Source organism: Ptychodera flava, chromosome 17, assembly GCF_041260155.1.
Source record: "Ptychodera flava strain L36383 chromosome 17, AS_Pfla_20210202, whole genome shotgun sequence".
Taxonomy (NCBI): Eukaryota; Metazoa; Hemichordata; class Enteropneusta; family Ptychoderidae; genus Ptychodera; species Ptychodera flava.
The window spans coordinates 37,833,689-37,857,753 of NC_091944.1; the positions used below are offsets into that span (position 1 = coordinate 37,833,689).

The following is a 24,065-nucleotide window of genomic DNA, read 5'->3' on the forward strand; positions in this document are numbered from 1 at the left end:
GATCAAATACCTGTTTTTATGTTTGAAAAATCCGCCTCTTGTCACCGCAGATTACTGGACCGAAACATTCAACGCGAAGATGTGCCTTTTTTTTCAGGTCTTTTAATTCTCTAATAACTCCGAAAAGAAAAACATTTTCCTCAGAGCGCTGGTCATTCCTTCAGTGTCCTTTGAAAACCAAATATCAATGATACCTTCCATGTCAATCATGCAGCTAACGCAAATATAAAGTACTAAGGTGTATGTGACTTTCCGTCATCGGATTCCAACCCATCTCAATTTTCAGAATCACCATCCAAGTTGGACTCATTCGACTTGACCAGGTTAAAAGTACAAATCGAGAAACAAAAATTTCTTGTTTATCTGTCGTGCTTCGATTTTTACTGGATTAGTTTTGATATTTTCGTGACATGAAAAAGGGCCGTGGGTTTGACAGATTTCAATGTAAGCAATTTCCTGGTTCTCAGACTGGGGTAGGGACATAGGTACTCTCACAGATGAATATTTAGTCACCCACGGAACTTGAGATTCTCATTAAAATATTTCACCTTTCGCTTTTGATTTCAGTTCTATACATGTCATTTTGAAGCTTTACTCGGTGTCATTTTACAAACCCCAAATACTTTATGATTAACCAAATTTATCTAGACTGGTAGACGTAGAACATTTGGAAGAATGGTTTGTGCCTACGGCAGTAAAACTGTTAGAATAAGACTATCTTATCTCGTCTCTTTTAATGACAGATACAATTAATACTTTAAAGCACTAGTTAAAAATCTGCGTCAAATTGAAGACCCTAAGCGTGTGATCGTGTCGCTTTGCTAGTTTACTCGTCATTTCATTACTCCAGCCCCGAGGCAACTTCGTGCCATTTCTTTAAAACTGGCTGCGACAACGTTGAGAAATGACACCAATGGGTTTTCATCAGATGTTGAGATAAATGAGGTTTCTTACATGCTTTATCCCCTACAAACGAACCCGTGTATTGCTGTTCTAAACAAGTCGTCGAAACAATCTGTATTTCCCGAACCGCCTGTCTGACAACGTCGTATGTCACACAGAATCACTCTTAATAAGTCTGCCAGAAAAGGTCAGACTTTGCTGGAACTGATAACAGTTCGACTGCCGACTTTTTCAAACACTTATTTTGCACAACCATTTTCACATGTCGACGGTCAAACATTATCCACTTGCAGAACTTACGTTCACATGGAGCTTTACGCTTCTATTTAACAGATATTGCGTTTTCTCCAATTTTCTTGGTTTTAACGACGTCATAAAAAGTCCTGTGCAACATGGTTTCTGAGTAAAATATCAACCTCTGCGGTTTCTATGAGCCGGATACTTTGCTGGGGTCAGAGTTCAAATTATGATATATTTAGAATGGTGGTGAGAAACGAGAGTCGTTTTCATAATGTGTCGCTTTGCATTGACCTGCGTTAACCTCTCGTAAATATTCCAATTTATTTTTCACAATGATCGGTGTGCAAAATTTGTGTTGATTTCCTGCTCCGAGATGTTTCCATAATGCTGTAAAATATATGCACAATATGATTGCCATATCTGTTGACGCTATTATTCTGGTATTCAAGGTTGTATGGAAGGCTGGCGGTAATTTGAAGTCATAAAAACAGACAGTGTACATGTGAAATAAAAGTGGACGGATTGGAATTCGAATAGGTGCCTTACATGAACAGTTAATCTTTTATCTTCTCATCAAGTGAACTGAATGTAAAATCTACCGTTCTAGAGGAGAGAACTGACAGATACTAATAACATCCGGTTGTCTACATAGGAGAAGATTTACTTCAATGAAATGGTAAACTTTGAGTTTCATGTCTAGGTTTAAACTAAGTGAACAACTGTTACCTGTTTTTACCTCTGTGAAACCATTGCTTACCTTCATGAAATTTTCATTTTGTTGTTACATTATGACTAAAACCAACAAGTACGATTGACTGGAGTCTCACTGTATGGTGTAAGGGAGTTTTAAGATGTGAAAGTTTAGAAAAATCCAGATCATCCTAAATGCACTTTAAAGGTTATTTTCCTCGATGCTAGATACTCTGTTTAGTACTGTAGACATGACTAGAAATTATCATGATGAAATCAGGCAAGGCTGTGATACAAAATATAGATTGGCCGTTGTGCGCGTTCCCTTTTCATGGACCGCATTTGATCCGAATATGGTATGAGAAAGTGTCACTTCTAAAACTTATATTTTAGAATTATTACGTTTGCTTCCCTGAACCACCATGAGACTGAAGCTATTGTGACGTATTATCTGAAAAATTCCAGAAACAACTTGCAAGAAATTTGTATTCGAATATTACGATGATTGTTGCCATAGCAGGCGAAATGCTGAAGAAACAAGATGGAGTCCAAACACTGTGGGGGTCGGGGAAGTCGAATCTTAATAACCAGTACAACCCAAGTTGGATGGGGGGTTGAATCATAGTACCAAGGAGAACCACATGGAGTGGGTCGAAGAATAATTACAATTGCAAACAAATTTTGGAAGAAGGATCTACAACCGAACTGAGATCTTGGGTAATCTACTGCTCTTGTGGAAAGAGTCGGTTAGATTTTCAATCATTAGCAGATTGTCAGACTAACTGTGCCACGACCTTCCTTGAACCATGCATTGGCCAAATAGATGCTTCAAATTACCAAGGCAATGACCATCCTCTAGATTGGAGGCAAGCAGATGAGCCTTCACTTTTCATTAACACTGTCTTCATATTCCTATCTCCCTCTCAGAGCCCGATTTTCACTTCACATCTGGACGTTGCTGATCGTCAATATACTATGGATTCTACAGACGTACAACTACAAAAATATCGTGACAGTTAGTTACGTTACCTGTTTGTAAAATCATTCCAGAAGCATCTGAATTGGGAAAGAACCGCCACGAAAATAAGACCAAGATATATTATACCAAAGTAGCACATCACTGTCAATCCATAGTGAATATTACTACAATTATTTACTGCACACAATTCAAATTATCACATATTGATACAGAATTTAAGTATCTCGTGTTCAACGGGTCGTTGTAAACCTGGAATAAATGACACTTTTTGTTCTATCTGGAATTTATTATAATTTCACACTTTTCTAAACAGAAAATACCGCAGTATGCATATTTTCACAATTTGTTAGAATTGCCAAGCCCATAAGGCAACAATACACTCTATGGTGGCGCTGTACAAAGCGATCTTCTAATAACGTTACTCAGCAGTTTTCAATAAGTGACCATGTGAGGGAAAATATTTAGGACCTGATAACTTTGCCAAGTTAAAGCCACGTAATTAAACATTAATCAGCTCGTGACATTCAGTAACCACACATGTACACAAAGCTTTACAAAGCTCCATAAGCTGTCTTTTGGCTATTTTTTCAGAACTTTTATTTTGTGGTTTCCCTACACTATCTCCGTTGAATCCCTGAACTGTAATTTAATGCAAGTATTTAGCATATCAACACAACCTATATGACTATAATCTCCATTGTTATTGTTGAAAATTGTATTCAAGTCCGGACTAGAATTCATTTGTAAACAATAAACAATGATCACTACACACATGCAAGCTGTGTTGACAAAAAGAATACTCGAGATTTCAGCATCAGGATTAGACACGGTAGTTGATATACAGAAGCAGAATACTGAAAAACTTACCACAAGTTACAGCTTATGTCCCTTAAATCCGGTCATTTTGAAATTTTCCCAACAAACTCATGGAACTAGCAGAACACTTTCAGCTACCTTGTGTAAGCGCGAGAGATAAATAGTCATTGGTATTGCCTGCAAACTGTCGTGCTTAACACTGGGCCACAGACTCATCCCCAAGAACTGCGTCCTACTTTCTTCAAACCGCCTACCCATATTTTAGCCCTATGTTCGAAATTTGATAGAACCTATAGTTTGTACATGATTGTGCCAATAGCATCTTGACTTGGAGATCAATAGTTGTTAAACGGTTGAAGAGGCTTATAAACACCTACTACTATACAGGCAGACAGAGGTATGACCTGCTGAGGTCACGGGGATTATCTGTTTTCCTGAGTAACGCCGCATCACTCCGACAGTGTGCTAAATGATCACCCATTTCACAAATATAGCTGCTCCAAATCTGAAACGAGTCAAGTTATGTTTAAATTCACGAGAACACCTTTCCGTAGCTTGAATTAATTTGCAGAATCTTTAATGTTGGCTTGAATTTCAGCTGCCTTTAGAATAAGTGGACATTGAGTGTTCTTTTTAATGTCACTTACCTCGACACCAGCTTGCTTGTCACAATTTTTGATATTTTACTCCAATTTTTGAATTCCTAAAGCTTATATCCTTGCGTACTTGTATAAACCCTTTAACCTTTCATTTGGATTAGACCACGCTTTTGCAAATTATATTAATCAGTAAATTGCAGTATTCTCAGGCTTTGGTGCGCAGTTGCCAACATCATTGCCAACACCATGACATGTCGCATGATGTCGTTTCCATGCCGACGATTTGCAGTGGTCAAAATTTATAGCCTGCTCCAATACTATGCCAATGGTTTGCTGTGATTGTAGTGGAGCACTTTAACCGTGGCCTGCTCTAACACTGGCAACCAAGACGATACAAATTTAAGTGCAGTTTTCCGTCAAACATGCATTCCGCTCTGTATTGCTGATGGAATTAAATACGTCGAGAAGGTCGAAGTTTTCTTCCGACACTCAGCTGCATCTACGTCGTGTAAAGTTAGTTGATCCGTAGTGGTCAAACTATGCACCTAGGTAGTTTAAACTACCTAGTAAACTACCTAGTAAACTACCTAGTAAACAAACTATGCACCGTCCTAAATCTATCCGTAGTTTTTCTGTATCAGGAAAGGTGCATCATGGTCGCCACTAACAACAAAAGAAGACAAACAAGATGGTCAACTGAGCCTGATTCAGCTACATTTATCATTTTTTATGCTTTTATTTTCCTGATCGACTTTATTGAAGTATCCTCAACTATTATTGTTTACTACGCCGTCACGTCTACGTCAATGCAGGCAGAGGCCTGACAAGACAAACAGGAATTCGAAACGCAACGTTGATCTTGTCAGTCTTGTCCTCTGACGGCCATGACTGTACCACACTAAAAATCTGCCGTCACCGAAGACTCACTCCGAAATACTCCAGTCACTCTATGCACGATGTGTCACCACTACATATTCCTTGATAAAAATGGCGTTGCGAGGAGCACTATTGCATTTTTCGACCATTTGCAGAACAGGCGTATTTCTTTCTCGTTTATATCGCACCAGTATCCTTTTTGAAAGACGGCATTGACGATCGTGTGGATGCTCAAAACGCCGATAACGTATATGTACGGATTTGGAAATGTAATGTCTGTTCCAGCAACGATTTCATTTAATCACACGAGAACGTAGTATTTAGAAGGTAATATTTCTTACAGGTTTCTAACAACCGGAGACAAAACCATCACTTTGTTCACGCCTGCCTTTGTCGCTATTAAAACTGATGATACCATACTTAAATTTATTGTGACCATATTTACATCCAAGATCTTAAACCTCAACATTTCACAGTCAAGAAACTGTTTGCCGAGGAAGATTATCAGCAAGGAGTGCTGTTTTTCATACTCTAGTGCAGCAGTTGTGTTGACCATGGGCAAACTATGTACTGTATTTGGCTACACACGTCACATCAGTCACATTCCCGACGTTGCAGAGAAATCTGGCTTTTTAGACCATGTGCATGTAGAGCACACTTTCTTAACGTGGCTCTCCGATATTTACAAGGTGAGAATATTCCCAGACAACATGTCTTAGTCTCTGTGTCTACTCATAGACCCTAGTTTTCTCTACAGTCTCTGTATCTACTCATAGACCCTAGTTTTCTCTACAGTCTCTGTGTCTACTCATAGACCCTGGTTTTCTCTACAGTCTCTGTGTCTACTCATAGACCCTGGTTTTCTCTACAGTCTCTGTGTCTACTCATAGACCCTGGTTTTCTCTACAGTCTCTGTGTCTACTCATAGACCCTGGTTTTCTCTACAGTCTCTGTGTCTACTCATAGACCCTAGTTTTCTCTACTGTCTCTGTGTCTACTCATAGACCCTGGTTTTCTCTACAGTTCTCTGTGTCTACTCATAGTCCCTAGTTTTTTCTACAGACTCTGTGTCTACTCATAGACCCTGGTTTTCTCTACATTCTCTGTGTGAACTCACAGACCCTATTTTTCTCTACAGTCTCTGTGTCTACTCTAGTCAGAGATCAGGGGCGGCCAACAAAGCTGTATACGCAAAAAGCTGGTCGTAAGTGATTTGTCTTGGCGAATGGGTATTTTTTCAGTATCAGCGGGCGGCTTAGGAAGGGGAGGGTGCGGTTTTCTTCATGAGCTGACGGGGAAATGTCATTCCGTTGCTCAGCAGGTAACTTGAAAAAGGCTCAGTGGTCGGAAGTTTGGAAGTATGATTCGGTTGTTTTCGGGCGTGTACAGATGGGTAAGAGGGATGCGGCAAAGAAATAGCTGTGGGAACTTTTGTAGTCGTGGGCAGTGGCGAGTTTTTAGTCCCCGAGAACACCGTCCGGGGGGACTTATAGGTTTGGTCCTGTCGGTGCGTCCGTCCGTGCGTGTGTGCGTCCGTTCACGCAGATATCTCAGAGATGCCTGGAGCGATTTCATTCAAACTTGGTACAAGGATCACTCCTTATGTCATACATATGCACGTCGATTTGTTTTGTGATACGATCCAATAGGGCCACCATGCGGCCATTTTGTTACGATTTTTTCATGTACGGAGCCATAACTTAGGCACATCTCAAGTGATTTTATTGTAAGTTGGTACAAGGACATCAACCTTTGTCATACATATACGCATTAATTTGTTTCATGATACGATTCAAAATGCCTGCATGGCGGCCGTTTTTTTTACAATTTTTTCATGTACGGGGCCATTACTAAGGCACTTCTCAACTGATTTTATTGTACGTTGGTACAAGGACATCAACCTTTGTCATACATATGCACGTCAATTTGTTTCACGATACGATTCAATATGGCCACGTGGCGGCCATTTTGTTACGATTTTTTCATGTACGGAGCCATAACTCAAACATATCTCAACCGATTTTATTGTAAGTTGGTACAAGAACATCCATCTTTGTCATACATATGCACGCTAATTTGTTTCATGATATGATTCAATATGGCCGCGTGGCGGCCATTTTGTTACCATTTTTTCATGTACGGAGCCATAACTCAGCACATCTCAACTGATTTTATTGTAAGTTGGTACAAGGACATCAACCTTTGTCATACATATGCACGTCAATTTGTTTCACGATAGATTCAATATGGCTGCGTGGCGGCCATTTTGTTACGATATTTTCATGTCCTGAACCATAACTCAGGCACATCTCAACTGATTTTATTGTACGTTGGTACAAGGACATTGACTATTGTCATACATATGTACGTCAATTTGTTTCATGATATGATCCAATATGGCTGCCTGGCGGCCATTTTGTTACAATTTTTCGTGTCAAGAGCCATAACTCAGTCACGTCTCCACTGATTTTATTCAAAGTTGGTACAAGGACATTGATCTATGTCATACATATGCATGTGAATTTGTTTCACAATATGATTCAATATGGTACAAGGACATTGACCTACGTCATACATATACACATCAGTTGTTTCACGACATGTAGTAGTATCATGTCAATCATTGAATTTTCGTAATTAGGCTGATATGTCTAGAAATACTGCATCAAATTTCATGAAACTTGGTACAGATGTTAAGGTCACATTGCTTTAACAGTGAATAAAGACATTTATCAGTGTCATGGTAATTAATTTGTAATTGCATATGTATGATGAACTTTCCTAATTGGAGTGATATGTCCATAAATACTGCATCAAATTTGATGAAACGTTTGGAAATGTTGAAAATGTTTGAAAATGTTTGGCAAAATCCTGTCGATTAATTACTAATTGACTCATTTAATGACCTATTGTAATTAGGACGGCGGCCCACATTGGATTTATGTTTTCACCACCATAGAACTTGATCATTCTCGGCCATTAAGCCCCATCTGTATCCCAGTATTTTTAACCACAGACCTAATTAATGAACAGGAATCTATTTTCTCCGAGTAGTTGTCATTGAAGTACCCATTTCAAGTGGGGACTGTGTCATCAACGATGACTTGTCTTTTGGTCGGGAGAGCGGAAGTGGGGAGATTAGCGGGAGTTGGACAAGGGGAAAGTGAGCGCGACGGAATTTTTCAAATCGTAGCGCTAGGACGTTACAATTTCTCAAAATCGACTGGATTGCTTCCCCTGAGATATACATTGAAATTCAGAGATGCTTTCAAGTTGGATAACAAAGTTCGCGCTTATCATGGAAGCATACGTTTGGGTCAAATAAACAACCTTCCCATAATGCCCCTTGTTTAGGGGCAGTTTTTGATGTTTCGGAGCTTTGTGACGTGCCATAACATTATGGGGCACTTGCCATACAATATCCACAGAAAGCCTTCAATTTATTCGATGTCTTCTGAATACCAATAGAGGTGTCTCCTAGGACATGCAGCTGGTTGCAATTGTTGTCACGAAGGTTACAGGTGTAGACTAGTGTTTGTATTGTCCCTGCATCAAAAAAGTAAAATCTCAAAGACGTACATCTAAATTCTTTCCGAATGAGATTAGAACTACCATGATCCATACCATGGCAATCGTTGGTTTTTGTTCCATATCAGCCACTACATAAGAGGTTGTTCTTGATGCACCGTGATTATTGTCGTTTCGACCACAAAAAGTGACGATATTGAAAAGGATGTGCCCAAAATAGTAAGGGAATAATACCATCAGTTCGAGGCGAATTTGCATCATATTTAGACTTTGAGAATATTGTCCTCGTTGTTTTTGGTCAAAACATATCCGCTTAGACAATCTGTTCGTTAGCTTTCGACTTTTGATTTAAAAGTGGTTAAGAATGGCTGCTATCAGATTTGTTCAAATGATGGTAACATTTGCGTTTTGTGGATCCGATTTCCTCATGTTTGGACAAAATACCACTTTCTATATAACTACATATCTGATAGTTTTCAAAATTGGTGTATTGGTTTGTAGGGATGACTTCACTCAGGTGTGAATGGTTCATGATAAAATATAATGTTTTGCCAGTTTTGTCATTTTTTGTCAAAACATCGATTTCCCAGAATGCATTTGTCCAATAGCTTTGATCCAATAGCTTTGATATTTTATTCTAGGTTTGAAGGGTTCATCTTAATTACAGATGACAAAGTGATGACAAATGTAAAATTTAGGCTGTTTTTCTCTGTTTCCCTGAAACCAATTGTCAAAAACACGTGAGCATGGAGTTCACATCTTGTGTTTTTTTACGGTACCTGGCACGTTATCTTTTGATTTGACATCGGTCTTCTCAACAATCTATGTAACCTTGCTGATGGCAGAGGACTGGTTTTCTCTGCTCTGCTGCTTAGAGAACACTGTTTCTTCTCTTGATGGCTGACAGTTTTCGAAAATCCTCAGCAGTACCTCAAGAAATGAAGTAGTTTTCTCCGTGATGGCTTTAATTCCACGAAAAGGACTACTTCAATGCTGTTATAATCCCATACCATTACTTGATTGGTAATTAAGTTGACTGTACCAGGCTAGGTCATCTGTACCTGTGAAACCGCGTTTCGATCGCATACAAGGAATATCCAATTTAATGCAAAATGTCGACATTTTTAACCTCTGAAAACCATTATGTAGACTCCCTCAGTGCTGGAAATTCCATGACAAATTCGATGGTTGAAACGCCACAACCGAGTATAGGACCGATATGGATATTTATTACCACTTGAGTGTGATGTTGTGAGATGTTAATGCCGTGGCAAATTGGAGTACTAGGACATGAAAATGTGAAATCTTCCGCTAGTATTCAAGGGCTGATCGAACATCAGACCCGTTATTTTAGAAGAAATGATATTTTTCCGTGCGAACCCCTCCTCCTGGTCATAATCGATCACGCTCCATGTTTCAAGTGAAGGTGTTCAGCCTAAGAAAATAGTATATATTGTGTTGATTTTCCAAGATCTCGATCAGCGGGGATGATACTTATAAGAAAAAAGAACGAAAGAAAAATTGGTAACAGAGATTAGACTTACAGACAGGGTTAGCTAAGTGACTCCGCGATTTAAAGAGGCTGTAGCAAAAATGGGAGGGCTCCGACTTTGGAGGATGTTCATGTTATGGGGAAGAGGTGGCCTTTGAAAAGAGGGCCGTGTCACTTTTGTGCGATTCATTGAACTTATTATAATTTGAGGTTGCTGCTCATCTTCAGAATGGTAAATTACTGCCATTTACGGACAATAATGGCTGATACGGCAGGTCGAGAAAAATGTAACGATCGTGCGAGAACTTCTGTCTTTGACTTTGTGTCGTTCTGAGTAGAAACACTGATGAAGGGTATACGAACTAAGCGTGCATCCTGTAGGATGCTCTCTCGCATGTATTGTACAAACGGTTAGGTGAAACCCTGCACAGTATTTGAAAGGTACTTGGAATAGAGCAGCAGAAGTCGACGAGTGAAGTAAATCACAGGCGCTAGAAATATTGCTTTATTCGTCATATTTAATGCGCTAGCCTGAATGCATTTTAATCAATAAACATGCTGATATGAATGACAAAGATGGCATCTGCGATGTGATACAATCGTATTACATCGCAGACGTATTGTGCAAGCTGTGTGCCAAGCGTCAACTCAGCGGCTCTAATGACGCCCAGTTATGTAATGAATGACTCGGACATCAAACTCGACACACCGTATGTATGATCCCTTGTTTCAGTCGGTTGTGTTCCATCGTAGATACCATCCTTCTTATTTCTTACTGTAATTTATTTCTTAATCGTATCGATTGCAGCTTATATTCAAATGATGGATTTAAAAATGTTTCTAGCGCTCGTGTATAAACATTAAAACATCAAGTCTCATTGTTCTGATATATTTTTCTGGTCGTATGTCTTTCGGGTGGAACATGCGATGATCACAAAATAACCTTTGTCGCGGTATTGCCGAAGTTGTCAACAGGTGTCGCCTGACCAAACTACTAGATGATTTTTTTTTTACTACGTGTATTATGGCTGATTTTGAATGTAACAGGAAAGCATATTTTAAAGACTGGTCTTTCGACGTTTTCATAGGATTCTACTTCTCTTATTAAAATGTGACATTTATGTAAAATTAAAAAAGCGCAGCATCTAAGTAAAAGAAGTTTATTAGTTTTGAGACATGAATTATAGATTAAGCGTTATAGTGTCAGAATACATTGAAAACAAAAAGTGAACAAGAGAGAACGGTTTAGGATCATCTCAACATCTTGAAATGTGACAGTGGACCTGGTTTTTCAAATTTTTCATCTGAAACTCCAAATTTGAGGTCAGACTACACAGCGTTCGACTTATGTGACACTTATCTTGATATTTGCCGTGATGTCGTCAATATTGGGTTAAAAACACACTTAAATTCCTGAAAGTATTCATGATCGTTGAAATATGTGACTATGTCAGAAACCTATGACAGTGTGTGTAGTATTGCAATATGAAGTTTCCTTCACTTTCTTCAACATGACACAATATTCCAGTTCATGCAAGTAGATTGTGAACTAATTAAAATATTCCATAAATCTCGGGGGAGGGTCATGATATTTTTTGCACCATTGGGGAGGATACAGCGATTTTTTCACACTGGGAAGGGTCCTCGAACATAAAATGGAAACTTCTCTCGATGTTGCAGTCCCTCGTTAACATCCTACGGCCCCAAAGATTCCAAATTATTCTTAAAAATATGTCTTGTTTTCGACGTTTGTTGATTAAAAGTCAGCAGCGTCTCGAGTTGTAATCTTCTAAATCCTAATACATGCACTCTAGAAACAATGGTATCTGATAGGCGAAGTGCACGTGATGGTCATTGCGGGGGTAAGAGCGTGAAACCACAGTGTCAAAACATATCACCATGGAAACGATAGTAGAATTATCTGAAATCAGTAAGGAGCGTGTTTGAAAATGTCAATGAAAGTTTTTTGCATATAAATCAGTTCCATCTCAGTATCAGTCATGTTCTGTTCATGGCAAGTTTGCTGGGTTCAGGGTATTGGCATTCATTTTTTTTTAAATAATGAATCTCTGGGTGAAGTTTTGGCAAAACTGCGTCGGCTTTCAGCTGTGCTTTCGACATCGATCAAAGCATTTTGGTTTATTATGAAGAAATTTGTTGTTAGATCCACAAATTATTCAGTGTTCCTGAGATAATTTGCCCATGAAATAAAGCAAAGGTGCACAAAGGTCTGTTCGTTAGAAAAGTTCGCATCAAGACGGATCGATCTCCTAGACAGAAAATAGGAAAAGTTATGAACAGGAAATATAGAATGGTTGAAAATTAGCTTAATGTAATACGAAGGTAACCAGTTGTACTTCGCGGAAATGAAGCTTCAATTTCACTTTTTGGAATTAGCTTTCATAATGTGTCAGCAACCTTAATTTCACTTGGAATGAAACAAAGACAAATGTCATTGATGGAGATTACCTCATGAATGTTTTCACATTTTCCAGACTGTTCTACGTGGAGAAAATCATCGGTTTTTTCACTTCTGAAGAATGACCATAAATTAATCGGGCAACATTTTAAAACGTTTGTCAAAAATAATGCGAAGTTGTAAACATTTATGGACATTGTTAATTGATGAAAGATAGGATAGCTTCCTTACACTTCATTTCTGTATGCCATTTAAGAATCCCTTAAAAATTCGGTTATTTTACACAGACATCAAGGACAGATGCTACGAAATGATTTCGAAAGCCGTAGGAGATACTGCAACGTGACGACATTTCAACGTTAAAGTCAAGGGACATTAACTGTGTAGAATAATCAGAGAAAATTCTTATATTTAGGAAGGAAATGTGGGGACAATATTGAGAAGTATTAAAACGGGTAACACTCTGATTCATTTTGACAGATCACTTTTCTTAGGCAGGCGCTAGATTTGTGCTTTTGAGAAACAGTAATGTACAGTAGATGGTGAATGTGATGGTTTGGTTTACCATAGATCAATGAAAACAGTCAATTCAGTTTTGTTCGATGGTTAGAGAATTTCTTCATCAATATGACGAGCTACATTTTGTTTTGCGCTAGCAGTACCTTGTCTTTGAAACAGACCATGGCGGCGCCCTTCAATACAGACTCTTTATTCTTAATGATAACTCCTCCCCCACCCCCGGTGAAATACCTTCTGCGATAAGATAGCAATTCACTTAAAATCTGCAAGATTCACTGTGCCACGCTCTTACAGTTTGTCAAACTTTTTACAATTCATAAGGTCAATTTAATCATGCCCTGAATTTTACTCATTTTTATTGCGGTTGTCTCACATTTAGAGAATTTCATCGCCAGTGTTGAAGGGAGTTAACTAGCCAGTATCGGCTAGACATCGTACGTGTGTTGCTCTCAATATCCTGCTTTGAGATTATGGTCAGTTGTGTTAGTTGTTGATTAGTATAAAAGCAGGAGGTATTAAAATATTATATGGATAAACCATTTGAAATCAACCATACGGACACTGATTCGCTTTTGAATGTAAATATTGTGAGGGTGCGCACCGCGTCTTTGTCTCGTCAAGTTTCTTTGCGTCGCAGGACATTGGTGCACCTATCACATTTAACATCCGGGGCATGGCCTTTACAAGGTACGGTACCATCAGACGGAAAATCGTCAAATTTTTATAAGCTGGCGACAAACACGTGTCAACTGTATCGCCGTCACCTGAAACCATGGTTTAATAATTTAGAAGATATCAAAATTTGATTTCATGTTGCACAGCTTCGTGCATTTTAAAGTGGAAGAACACATGCAAGCTGACACAATCTGTACACTCGCCTTGTTTATATTATTATTTGCTGTATGTGTCCAGTCACACATTTGATATTGAACTCTTCTCAGGAACAAATCAATCGAATATGTTGGGTAGAGGGTTTAAAAAGCTATGGTGCTGCTGTAATTTTTATGTCAACAGCCTGAGTACAGATGAAATCTAAACTCATCTTACGACAAAATATATTTATAATTTGGTACGTGTTCAAAGTTCAAAGCGTCTTTGATATGACATTTTAGCACCTTGAAAGCACATGTATCCTAATCATTCGCTTTCCCACGGTCATTCCTTCTATTCGACAGCCACCCGTCTATCTGTGGTGATTAAACCGAAGACTGTTGTAGAAGACGCGAAACTGTTACCCATAGCGAAATCTGAACCAGATAGCGTCTTAAATCACGGTCCCTCCACCTCTTTGTGGAGGGACCGTGCTTAAATAATGCCATTCTTGGAATTCGCGAACTCTGTTCATCATCTTTAGTAAAATCGACGCAAAGGTGTGAAGATGGAGTGTTCAAATGTTTACGTATATATGAACCATTGGATAGAGTGGGTTGTTGGCAGGACATTCAGTAAAGGTTTTTGAAGCCTTGGTGTTTGTACATACGTAGCTGGAATAAATGGGTTTCCGTATCATTTCGTGTAAACTGACTGAGCTTCCACTCCCCCCTGTCAACATCTGTTTCGAGTGTCTATTTAAAGCTTGCCAGTAAATCCATCTATTTTATAGGCAAATACCTCCGTGTTTTGCTTGGATTTCCGTGTCACATTTCCTGGTATTCTTGCTACAATCCGCTGTGATTCCTTTACAAATCGGGCTCCTTTTTGTTTGACTTCGGTCTCCCATACAAACGGAAATCTCCGCCGAGGGGGAAATATAAAGCCCGCTATGAAGTCGAAAGATTACCAAGTTTTTACGGGATTGACTATTTCTGAATTTCTCTTCTTTTGTAAAAATTGTATTCTAATAGAATCGCCCCCAGCATTCATCGCATGCCGCTATTATCGACCACGATAAAGCTTTGATGTACATTACGCTTAAATGTTAGATTTACATGCAATGCAATTCTACTAACTTTGAACAATCTATCCAATCTCAGAGTTGCATCGGCATTTATTAATTTTCGGCGTTGAAATTTCTGGCATCATTTGTGTTTTGTAAAGAAACAAATACATCCCCGACATGGGATCCATGAATCTCATTCGGATAACGTGCATTACGTGTATGTACATATTTGAGTATGGGCGACTTGATGAGTAACATGGTATTGAAATGGTTATCCAAAGGGAAACGATACGGATAATGACCGATTGCAGCAGCCCACTCTGCCAACGCAAAGTGACGCCTCAACTTATACTGACTTGTCATTGTTAAAATGGGGGTAATCTTTTAATTGTTCCCAAACAGTAAAGATACACACTGATATTCCTTGTTTTACTTGTTTGTTTAACCCTTTCACCACTATGGTTGTCCCAAATCCATTGTTTTCTATGGTAAAGTTGGACCTGTACACAGGGAACTGGGGGTGAAAGGGTTAAAATGAATTTGTGGCCCTGCAAAATAATAGCGAGTATATGAATGCCCTTGTAACACGCAAGAAAATTTGAATGATTAGATTTATTTTACTTGTTAATTCATTAAAATTAGAGTCGTCAGAATATGTATTACCGATAATCGCTAATTTTGTAATGAATTAAGTTTTAACGAATTGTGGTTAATTACTAAAATATATTATTTGAAATACAAAAACAGTGTTTGAATCAGATGAATTTCTTTCAAATTAACATTTTGATTGGCTGTCAAGGAATTTACATCATCGATGCGATTCGACAGCTCAGTCTGCTCGCTGTTCAAGATAAAACCCTATGCATCAGCACATGGTCTTCTTCTACTCAAACCAATGTAATCTACCACTCCGTTCAAATTTTAAAAACATGGAAAAATTGATGAAGTCAGTTAAATTATGAAGAGAAAGCATCCGTTTTTGAACGTTGATATCGACTATTGACATGAAAATAACGACGGTCTCACTTGGCAAAATATGATAGAGGGCAATGTTGTTATTGATCTGTGTGTTTGTAACACAACCAGACATCCGGGTGACCAATAAGACATGTTCGATTTCAGAGACCCTCTAGCTGCTACCTAATTTTCAGTGAACCAGTCATCATTGTCAGAAATATCTTGCAAATACGCCAAAAGACGGCCAGCAATTGAATCAATGACGTATCCGCTAGGGATGCTTCTTCCTGCGATTGAAAACAACATGATGGAAAGCGGAAACGAATTATTGGATTTTATTTCTAGACTTGGCCTGGAGACTACTGATTTCACAAAATAGAGGAAAACCGCAAAGAAAATAAACACTGTTCTGCATATTTATGGATATGTCGGAATAAATAGACTCATTGCGCTATATATATTCAAAATCTTTGAAAACAAGGTTAAGTAGTAGCGGCTAGTTGATGAACGAACTCGTGTTAGACTAGACTGTCTTCGCTCACATTTCAAAGGCGTATATGTTCCCTGACAAGTCGCACGGTTTCGAACACTCTCAATGTAAGTACAATATCATTCAATAGTGTCACTTTCCTCTTTTTCTTTTGAATCTTTTCTACCTGAAATAAGCCTTATTACTAACGGCGGCCCATTGCTTCACCGGTATGCGTGGACGATGCCTGAAATAAGCCTATACCTGTGTATATGGGTCCATTGCTTCACGGTGGACGATTCCACCGAACAGAAAAAGAAAGTCTTGAACAAATGCGTTTATTATTTACATGCGAAAGAATGAAAAGAAACCGGGTCTTGATCACTTTCTGAACTCTGTACATTTACCGAGTGTAGTACATTACAACTAAATCGTGGCTTCGTTTCAAATGATTACATCAAGTGTACTCTACAAGTATCAAGGCAGAGTACCATAGAAAATTTTTAAAAAAAACAGTTCTCTGTTGATGTCATCGGGATCATATCTTTAAATTGCATTTTGTATTTTTTGTTGTTGTTCAGTCTAACCTTCCGCGAATTGATTATTGCTGAAAACCGACAAGCTTGCAAGTCAACAAAGCTATGCGATGGAGTGTCGCATTCTTTTGTTTTTGTGTTCAGTCAAAAATCAAAGTTCTTGTGAAGTTTATTCAAACTGTGTAAACGATTAATACATTCATTTGTACCAATATTTACCGTTAATTCTCTAACATGTGCCATCGGGCGTAAAAACCTCGCCTATCAGTTTCGTCGGCCGATGTAAGTGTTGCTCGTTTAAATTCATCAAAAAACTGGAAGGTTGGAGAGTAGATAGTGTTTTTAACAGTTACATTGAATATCGATTAGACGTTTCCTAATATACGATGGCCTTCTCACTGTCAAAGCCTCCATGACACTTCTGTAATTAAACTGATATCTTAGTATGATACGAATACATGTCAGTGAAGGCCATGAGAGTTGTCCGTGAATAACAGTAACAAACATTTTACGAGATGTGATGATTTTGTCTGCCAGAAGACCAGATCCACTCAATAAAAATAGTACAAGCTAGTCGGTACAGGTATTTTGAATTCACATTGTTCGCTCAAGCTTTAATGTTGGGATTGAAATCAAGCATTGCGGAAAGAAATGATCAGCGATATGTGGACATGCAGTGATTTGTCGCCCCATTTGGTTTTCGAAAAAGGCGTCACCCGAGTCCATTTGATTTCATATGATAAGGATGATCAAAGTAAAACGCGGTCTTAATATACCGGGACGGTAAAAATATAGTAAACATTAGAATAATAATACCAATAATGTGAACAAATAGAATGTAGGCACAGTCATCTATTTGACTTGAGCAGACGTGTGGTTTCGTCCCGAAATATGCTGATTAAAGCACATTGGTGACGTCACGTATTATCTGTTGTAATATTTTGTGAGAGGGCGTTCCGAACACGATGAAGTTCTGTACAGTGTAGTTTTATAGCAGTCTCCGTATTGACAACACGTGCGTATGCTGTACAAACATCCTCAGTGTATGTCATGTTTTGGCTTACTGCTCATCAAATGCATACTTATGAACTCTTTTCAAGGCTAGGCCTCGGCTTCGTCTGGTGAGTTTATCACATTTTAGCAAACAATGTGTGCACACGTAAATATCTTATATTGTTTGCGTAATTCAAAATCGATTCTCCTTTATTTTGTAAACTTACCTGAAAGTATAGAAAATGATAGTTCATAGAGACAGATGTAACATATGTCCTCAAACTGATCGTCATTACCTATCACTTATTACCAAGCGATACAGTAGACTGGCGCTTGACATAGGGGAAGCCTTTTTAAACATTTTGTCTGTGAATGACTGAACTGCGATGTTGCGTTCGGAACAACATAGTGCGACTATATTGCACTCTAAGTTTGCTGTCGAGTCTGAAAGCTATGATGATATTACCGTTTCAGGACTGCACCTACACAAACAACGTTGTGTGAGAGTGTGAGCCAGGGCTTCAGCAGCCATTCACCCGGAGCCAAATTTGGCGTCGACAACATCGTACCGCTGCCAACCGCACCGCTTCGTCCCTATCAACATAGTATTCCTGGCATGATGCAGTGTACCTGCGTAGAACCAAAACCACCGCCTCCTACTCAGTCGTTACCAACGTCTACGCCAGCTCCACTGGCCCCTCCGCCTCCACCCCCGCCTCCACCTCCACCACAGCCTCAGCTGCCGCCGCCGCCGCCGCCACCACCGCCACCACCACCTCAATCCATGTGGAGAACCGGTAGGTTTTGTTTTAGTTTGTCTTTCACTTACACCTCAGTGTGTGGTCATTTTTCATGATTCTTTGGGTAAAATATGGTTTGATTTTTGCCAAGATGTCACTGAAAGACAGGTCACCGACATCATCAAATGAAGATTGGTCGTACTTTGCCGCTCGGCAGTTCTGTTATTTCTTGTGTAACCGTGTGTTTACTGCATCCACAGAAACGACCTATTCAATATCATATGTATTTTATCTTCTGTACACGTTGTTACCTATGATAGTTTCCTTAGACCAGGTGAAAGTCGAGTCATATTTTCCGGTCCGATTTTGTGATCTTTCTATTTTTCTATTTCATCCTTTTTTACTTTTATTGTTTAATTTTTTTGAAATGTTTTGAAGTATTGAGTTTAATTTGCTCTGATGAAAGCACGGTTAGTGTCCAATGCCAACAAATTATGTTCTCTTGCTGGCATGAAATGGTAACATTACACATCATAATCACTACCTCTTCAGTTTCACGTGTCTCTCTTTAAAGCGCCTGCCGCATGTCAGGAAATTTTCAACATTTTACGACGTTAACGGAATCTAATGAAAACTATTACGGTGGAGTCGCGACATGTAAATAATTCTAAGCAAGACGAGAAATGATAGTGTTTGCCAAGGCCAGCATTATGGAATTATCGATTCCTAGCTGCTTTCCCTCAAAAGGAAATTAGAAAGACAAAGTTGGCGAAATAACAAGTTTCCACAAGTCAAACGTTTGAAAACAAACCAATATCCTGGTTTATATGGTATGGTTAAAAGCAACATCTCCGTTTCACGTTGTTCGTTATCTCTATCTGTACACAGTCCCTCCTACACAGGTCGGGGACTGTGATCTGAACATAGTCACTCCTGCACATCGCAGGCTTGGGGACTGTGATCTGAACAACCTCTAATCACAGTGGCATTGGTTCAAGTTTACTAATAATTATACTAATTAATTATGTTATAACCGCGATGATTGAAGAACCCTCTTTAGTTGCATGGACACTCGTCGTATTGTATTGCCCATTGCCTTGTTGCTTGTATGTATTTGTTAGCTGATCTATATAATCCACATCTTGAGACAAGATTTTAAACCGGCATTTACACTGTGATGTTTGACGGATTAGTGTTGTCATACTGAGTCGGTTTATGAGATGGTTGTTTTACGAGTTCATTTACACCTGGCAAGATTCCCGCCGATTAGTCCACAACAAACATGACATGCCAATACTGTCACTGAAAGTACAGCTTTACATGACATTTTAATGTACAATTGCAATTTAAAAGAAGACGCGGCCGTATAATATCAAATTCAAGGTAAAGTTCATAATCTTCTAGGAAGCAATTATTCGACTTCTAACTAGTATACGCTTATTCTATAATTTAGAGAGTGTGAGTAGTGTGTAATAATGTTACACAGTATCTTCAACCCTTTACGCATTGAACAGTACATTGAAGTCTTACTTTGCCATTTTACTCCAAAATTTGATCATTCGTTCTCTGATTATATTACAGTTACGACAATATAACAAAATCAATTTGATTTCTGCGTTGTATGATTCTTTTTGTTACAATATTTCATCTCAGTCAGATACACTCCCATCAAGTCTCAATTAAATACACTCCCATCAAGTTTTATTTACAGCACCAAGTACATACTCCGCCCATATCACTAACTTTCATTTCCTCTTTGAAGACGTATTTCTCAAATTGGTTCATAACATTTCACTCTTTCCACAACCGCTTAATGATCTTTCATAAAATTTTCAAATTTTGGTGCATGCCCCGTTGAATAAGCTCTCCATGCTGCCATGTTATATGACGTCAGTTGTGAGCGCTATCATTTACTTTTCTCTTATTTCATATCAATCACTGTTTGCTGATAGGATCTATCAATTCTTGCCGTTATTTACCTCACCCTATGTCTTGCCGTTATTTACCTCACCCTATGTCTTGCCGTTATTTACCTCACCCTATGTCTTGCCGTTATTTACCTCACCCTATGTCTTGCCGTTATTGACCACCCTATGTCTTGCCGTTATTGACCTCACCCTATGTCTTGCCGTTATTGACCTCACCCTATGTCTTGCCGTTATTGACCTCACCCTATGTCTTGCCGTTATTGACCTCACCCTATGTCTTGCCGTTATTGACCTCACCCTATGTCTTGCCGTTATTGACCACCCTATGTCTTGCCGTTATTGACCTCACCCTATGTCTTGCCGTTATTTACCTCACCCTATGTCTTGCCGTTATTTACCTCACCCTATGTCTTGCCGTTATTTACCTCCCCTATGTCTTGCCGTTATTTACCTCACCCTATGTCTTGCCGTTATTTACCTCACCCTATGTCGGTTTTCTGCTAAATTTCAACAAATTGTTCGAATATCAGATATTTCACTTTTTCAGTTTCAATCTCTATTCCTAACAGATTCCAGATGTTTCTTTCAATTTTCCTTCGTCTGACGTAAAACTGAGACATATGAAAGAGTAAATATTCCAATATCGGTGAAATTTACCAGACTGCTACTCAAAAGAGCGCTTAGTTTACAATTTGATGGTGTCAAAAATACACTTGATAGGTCAGAGTGACAGTAGTGAGTAAAGTTACTGTACAACAAAACTCGAACAAGTCTCATGGTTATTGCCGATGTCCTGAAGGACTCAACCCTGCAAAACATGTATATTTCAAAATATTCAATTGAATGTGATTTAGAGCAATGTTTTATTCACATAAATGCCTGAACACGTTGCCGTAAGGTAGGTCTGATATGTGTACGGATCTTGAGAGGATAACTGGCAATTTTTGCTGGTATGTGTCAAGGTACATAATATAAGAACATTTGATTTCAATAAAGGGAGTCCGAACGATATTCAGTGATATTCAAATTTTTGAGAGAAATTAACCATTCTTTGTAGGAAAATCCATAATCACGTGCCTGTGTATGAAGGCAGTTAATTGACTTTAAGAGTGCCGTGTTAAGACATGGCATTTTTTCAGGTATTTCTAGTTTGGTTTGGATTCACCCTTACAAACTCATCTCTTCTCATCCAATTTTATACACTGACCTAATCGGCTATGTGTCTGCCATGATAAGAGCTCTCTTGATACCCGATTCTATGCTCCAAAGCGCATCGCAAATTAGTTATTACAGCCTAAACACATGCCTATTTGTCCCTTTTCGCCTTTGCGTTGTTCTGTTTCCGATAGAAGCCATGCAGTAAATTGCCCACAGGCGAGGGTTTCTGTTGCCTTGAGATTGACAAATTCACTTGGTCATTTTCACCAATAAAGCGCGCGAGATTCCATCGCCTGATGTTGCAAATTGACCTAACATGGCAATTTCCCGTTCCTGCTTGTCGTCTATTATTTGCATCACTCTATTTATTTGTAAAAAGTGTAACCTCCTCCCGTCCAACCGGGCCTTCCAAGGTCATTATCATAATGCTATTGAACCTGTTAACTTGCATATGAATTACATATTCACATTTTTTGAAAACAAGAAACCCAACTAAGTCATCCACTATGTTGACGTTGAATATTTTCGTAACACTTTGTCGGATTCTGGCATTTATCACACGCCGTCGGCAAATTCCACTCACTGTGCAGATATACTCCCAGAAAACTATCTCCCACAGTTTCAGATGATTTTACTTTTTTTCGCATCTGATCAAGACGTTGGAGCCGCTTGGTTTTAACCGAACATGAGTTGAAATTTAGTTCACGTCTACCTCCTACGTCCAGGGGGAGGGAGACTCGGGGCATGGCGGTCATCACTTGTATACAGAATCCTTTGCAGTCAGTTCCAATGCTGGTCGGCCTCTAACGCTTCCAGCTTTCCCTAATGGGTTTTATGACCGCTGAAAGATAAGTAATCATCGGAACACAAGTATGAAAACGTAATCAGTCCAAAGAAACTAGCATGAAAATACATCGGCGTTGGTTATCTGTTAAATTTCCAAAGCCAACAATCATGTAACGCAGCGTAATGCTGGTGTTGGAACGAAACATTGGCTGCGACCCAAAGGGAAGGGTTTTTGGTATTCACTCATAATCATACCGTTTGATGCAAAGTTTAACTCCAGAAGTTAATATAGAATATAGCCTAGGGCGCCTATCCTTCGACGCACGGTCTGCATTAAGTTCTGTACATTAGCATGTATAGGCAATTACTGTACAGGTCACAACAAAATAATTGAAATTCACTGTCGGAATCGGTTACCATGGAAATGCTATGTCTAAAGTGACGTTTCCGTTTTAATAGAGGGGATAGGAAATTGTACTCAGCTTAGGTTTCCTTGCTGGAAGTGATATGAGTGAGTACATACTAGGACATGTGTCTTGGGGCAATCTTCCTTTATGCAGAGTTGCCATGCTACGTGCACAAGATGCGACTTAGAGCAGCATCTCTGTCAGCAAGGAGTATCAGGCTGTGTCCAAAGTATACAGCTCTCACAGATCCAGATGAACACATAAACATCAAGAAACATCTTGAGCACGTCACCGATAAAACAATGTGGATTTTTTGCCGTGTTAATTCATAGAAACCACGCTGACACGCCTTTCTTGTTCACAGTTATTTTGAATGTTTAACTAGTGAGTAAAACTTAATGTTGTTTGTTGGAAAATACTAACTCTACGCGTTGAAAATTTTAGAAAGATGCGCTACACCGTAGGAGATATATCACAACATATCAAAACTATGTACATTAGACAGATTCAAGTCGTTTCAGCTTCAATTTCAGTGATTGAAGTTCGGTAACGTCTTTGTTAGAGTGATTGACGGTTAACTTGTCAGGTAGAAAACCTTACTTTACCCGTAATACCCATGTTGCTTTAGACAAAAATGGAAATCAGTTTTTGATAATTCATTTATTGATCCTTCTATAATGGCTACCAGAAGTAATAGTGTGAAAAGCTGTATAGTGTTCGTCTATAGTTTGGAGAATCAACATCACTTTCCTCATGATACGATAGACCCGCCCTCCCCTAGCAAGAATTTCATTCAACTCATTTTCATGTGCCAGTCGCTAATGTTTCAACATTTTTGTTTCGAAATGTATGTTCATATCATAATACTTCGTCGTTGAATTAACTGGGAAAGACACAACGTCCCCATGTCTCTAACAAGACAGACGTTGCTTCAATGGCTCAATGGTCATTCACATATTATTGCAATCATAGCTTTCTTAAGTCATTTTCTTTGATAGAGCTCTAAACATTATCCCGTGACATCAAAGCTTCTTCATCCATGCTTCGAATTTTCAGGAATTTGCTCTCTCTCTCTGTAAAGCAATGGCAGAGATATATTTACCCTATGACTACTCCAGATGTCATTGTACATGGCATGACAATGAATTGTT

At 38.9% G+C, this 24,065-nt stretch overlaps 1 protein-coding gene across 3 annotated transcripts in view; it reads left to right on the forward strand.

Moving 5' to 3' along the window:
- Positions 1-24,065, forward strand: part of LOC139116259 (ETS domain-containing transcription factor ERF-like) — a 90,728-nt gene that overhangs the window by 46,744 nt on the left and 19,919 nt on the right. For all 3 annotated transcript variants that reach the window (XM_070678849.1, XM_070678848.1, XM_070678850.1), the window contains one exon: positions 18,370-18,692. In XM_070678849.1, coding sequence (XP_070534950.1) covers positions 18,512-18,692 — 181 coding nt within the window. In that variant the 5' untranslated portion in view covers positions 18,370-18,511. The remainder of the gene's footprint in view (positions 1-18,369; positions 18,693-24,065) is intronic.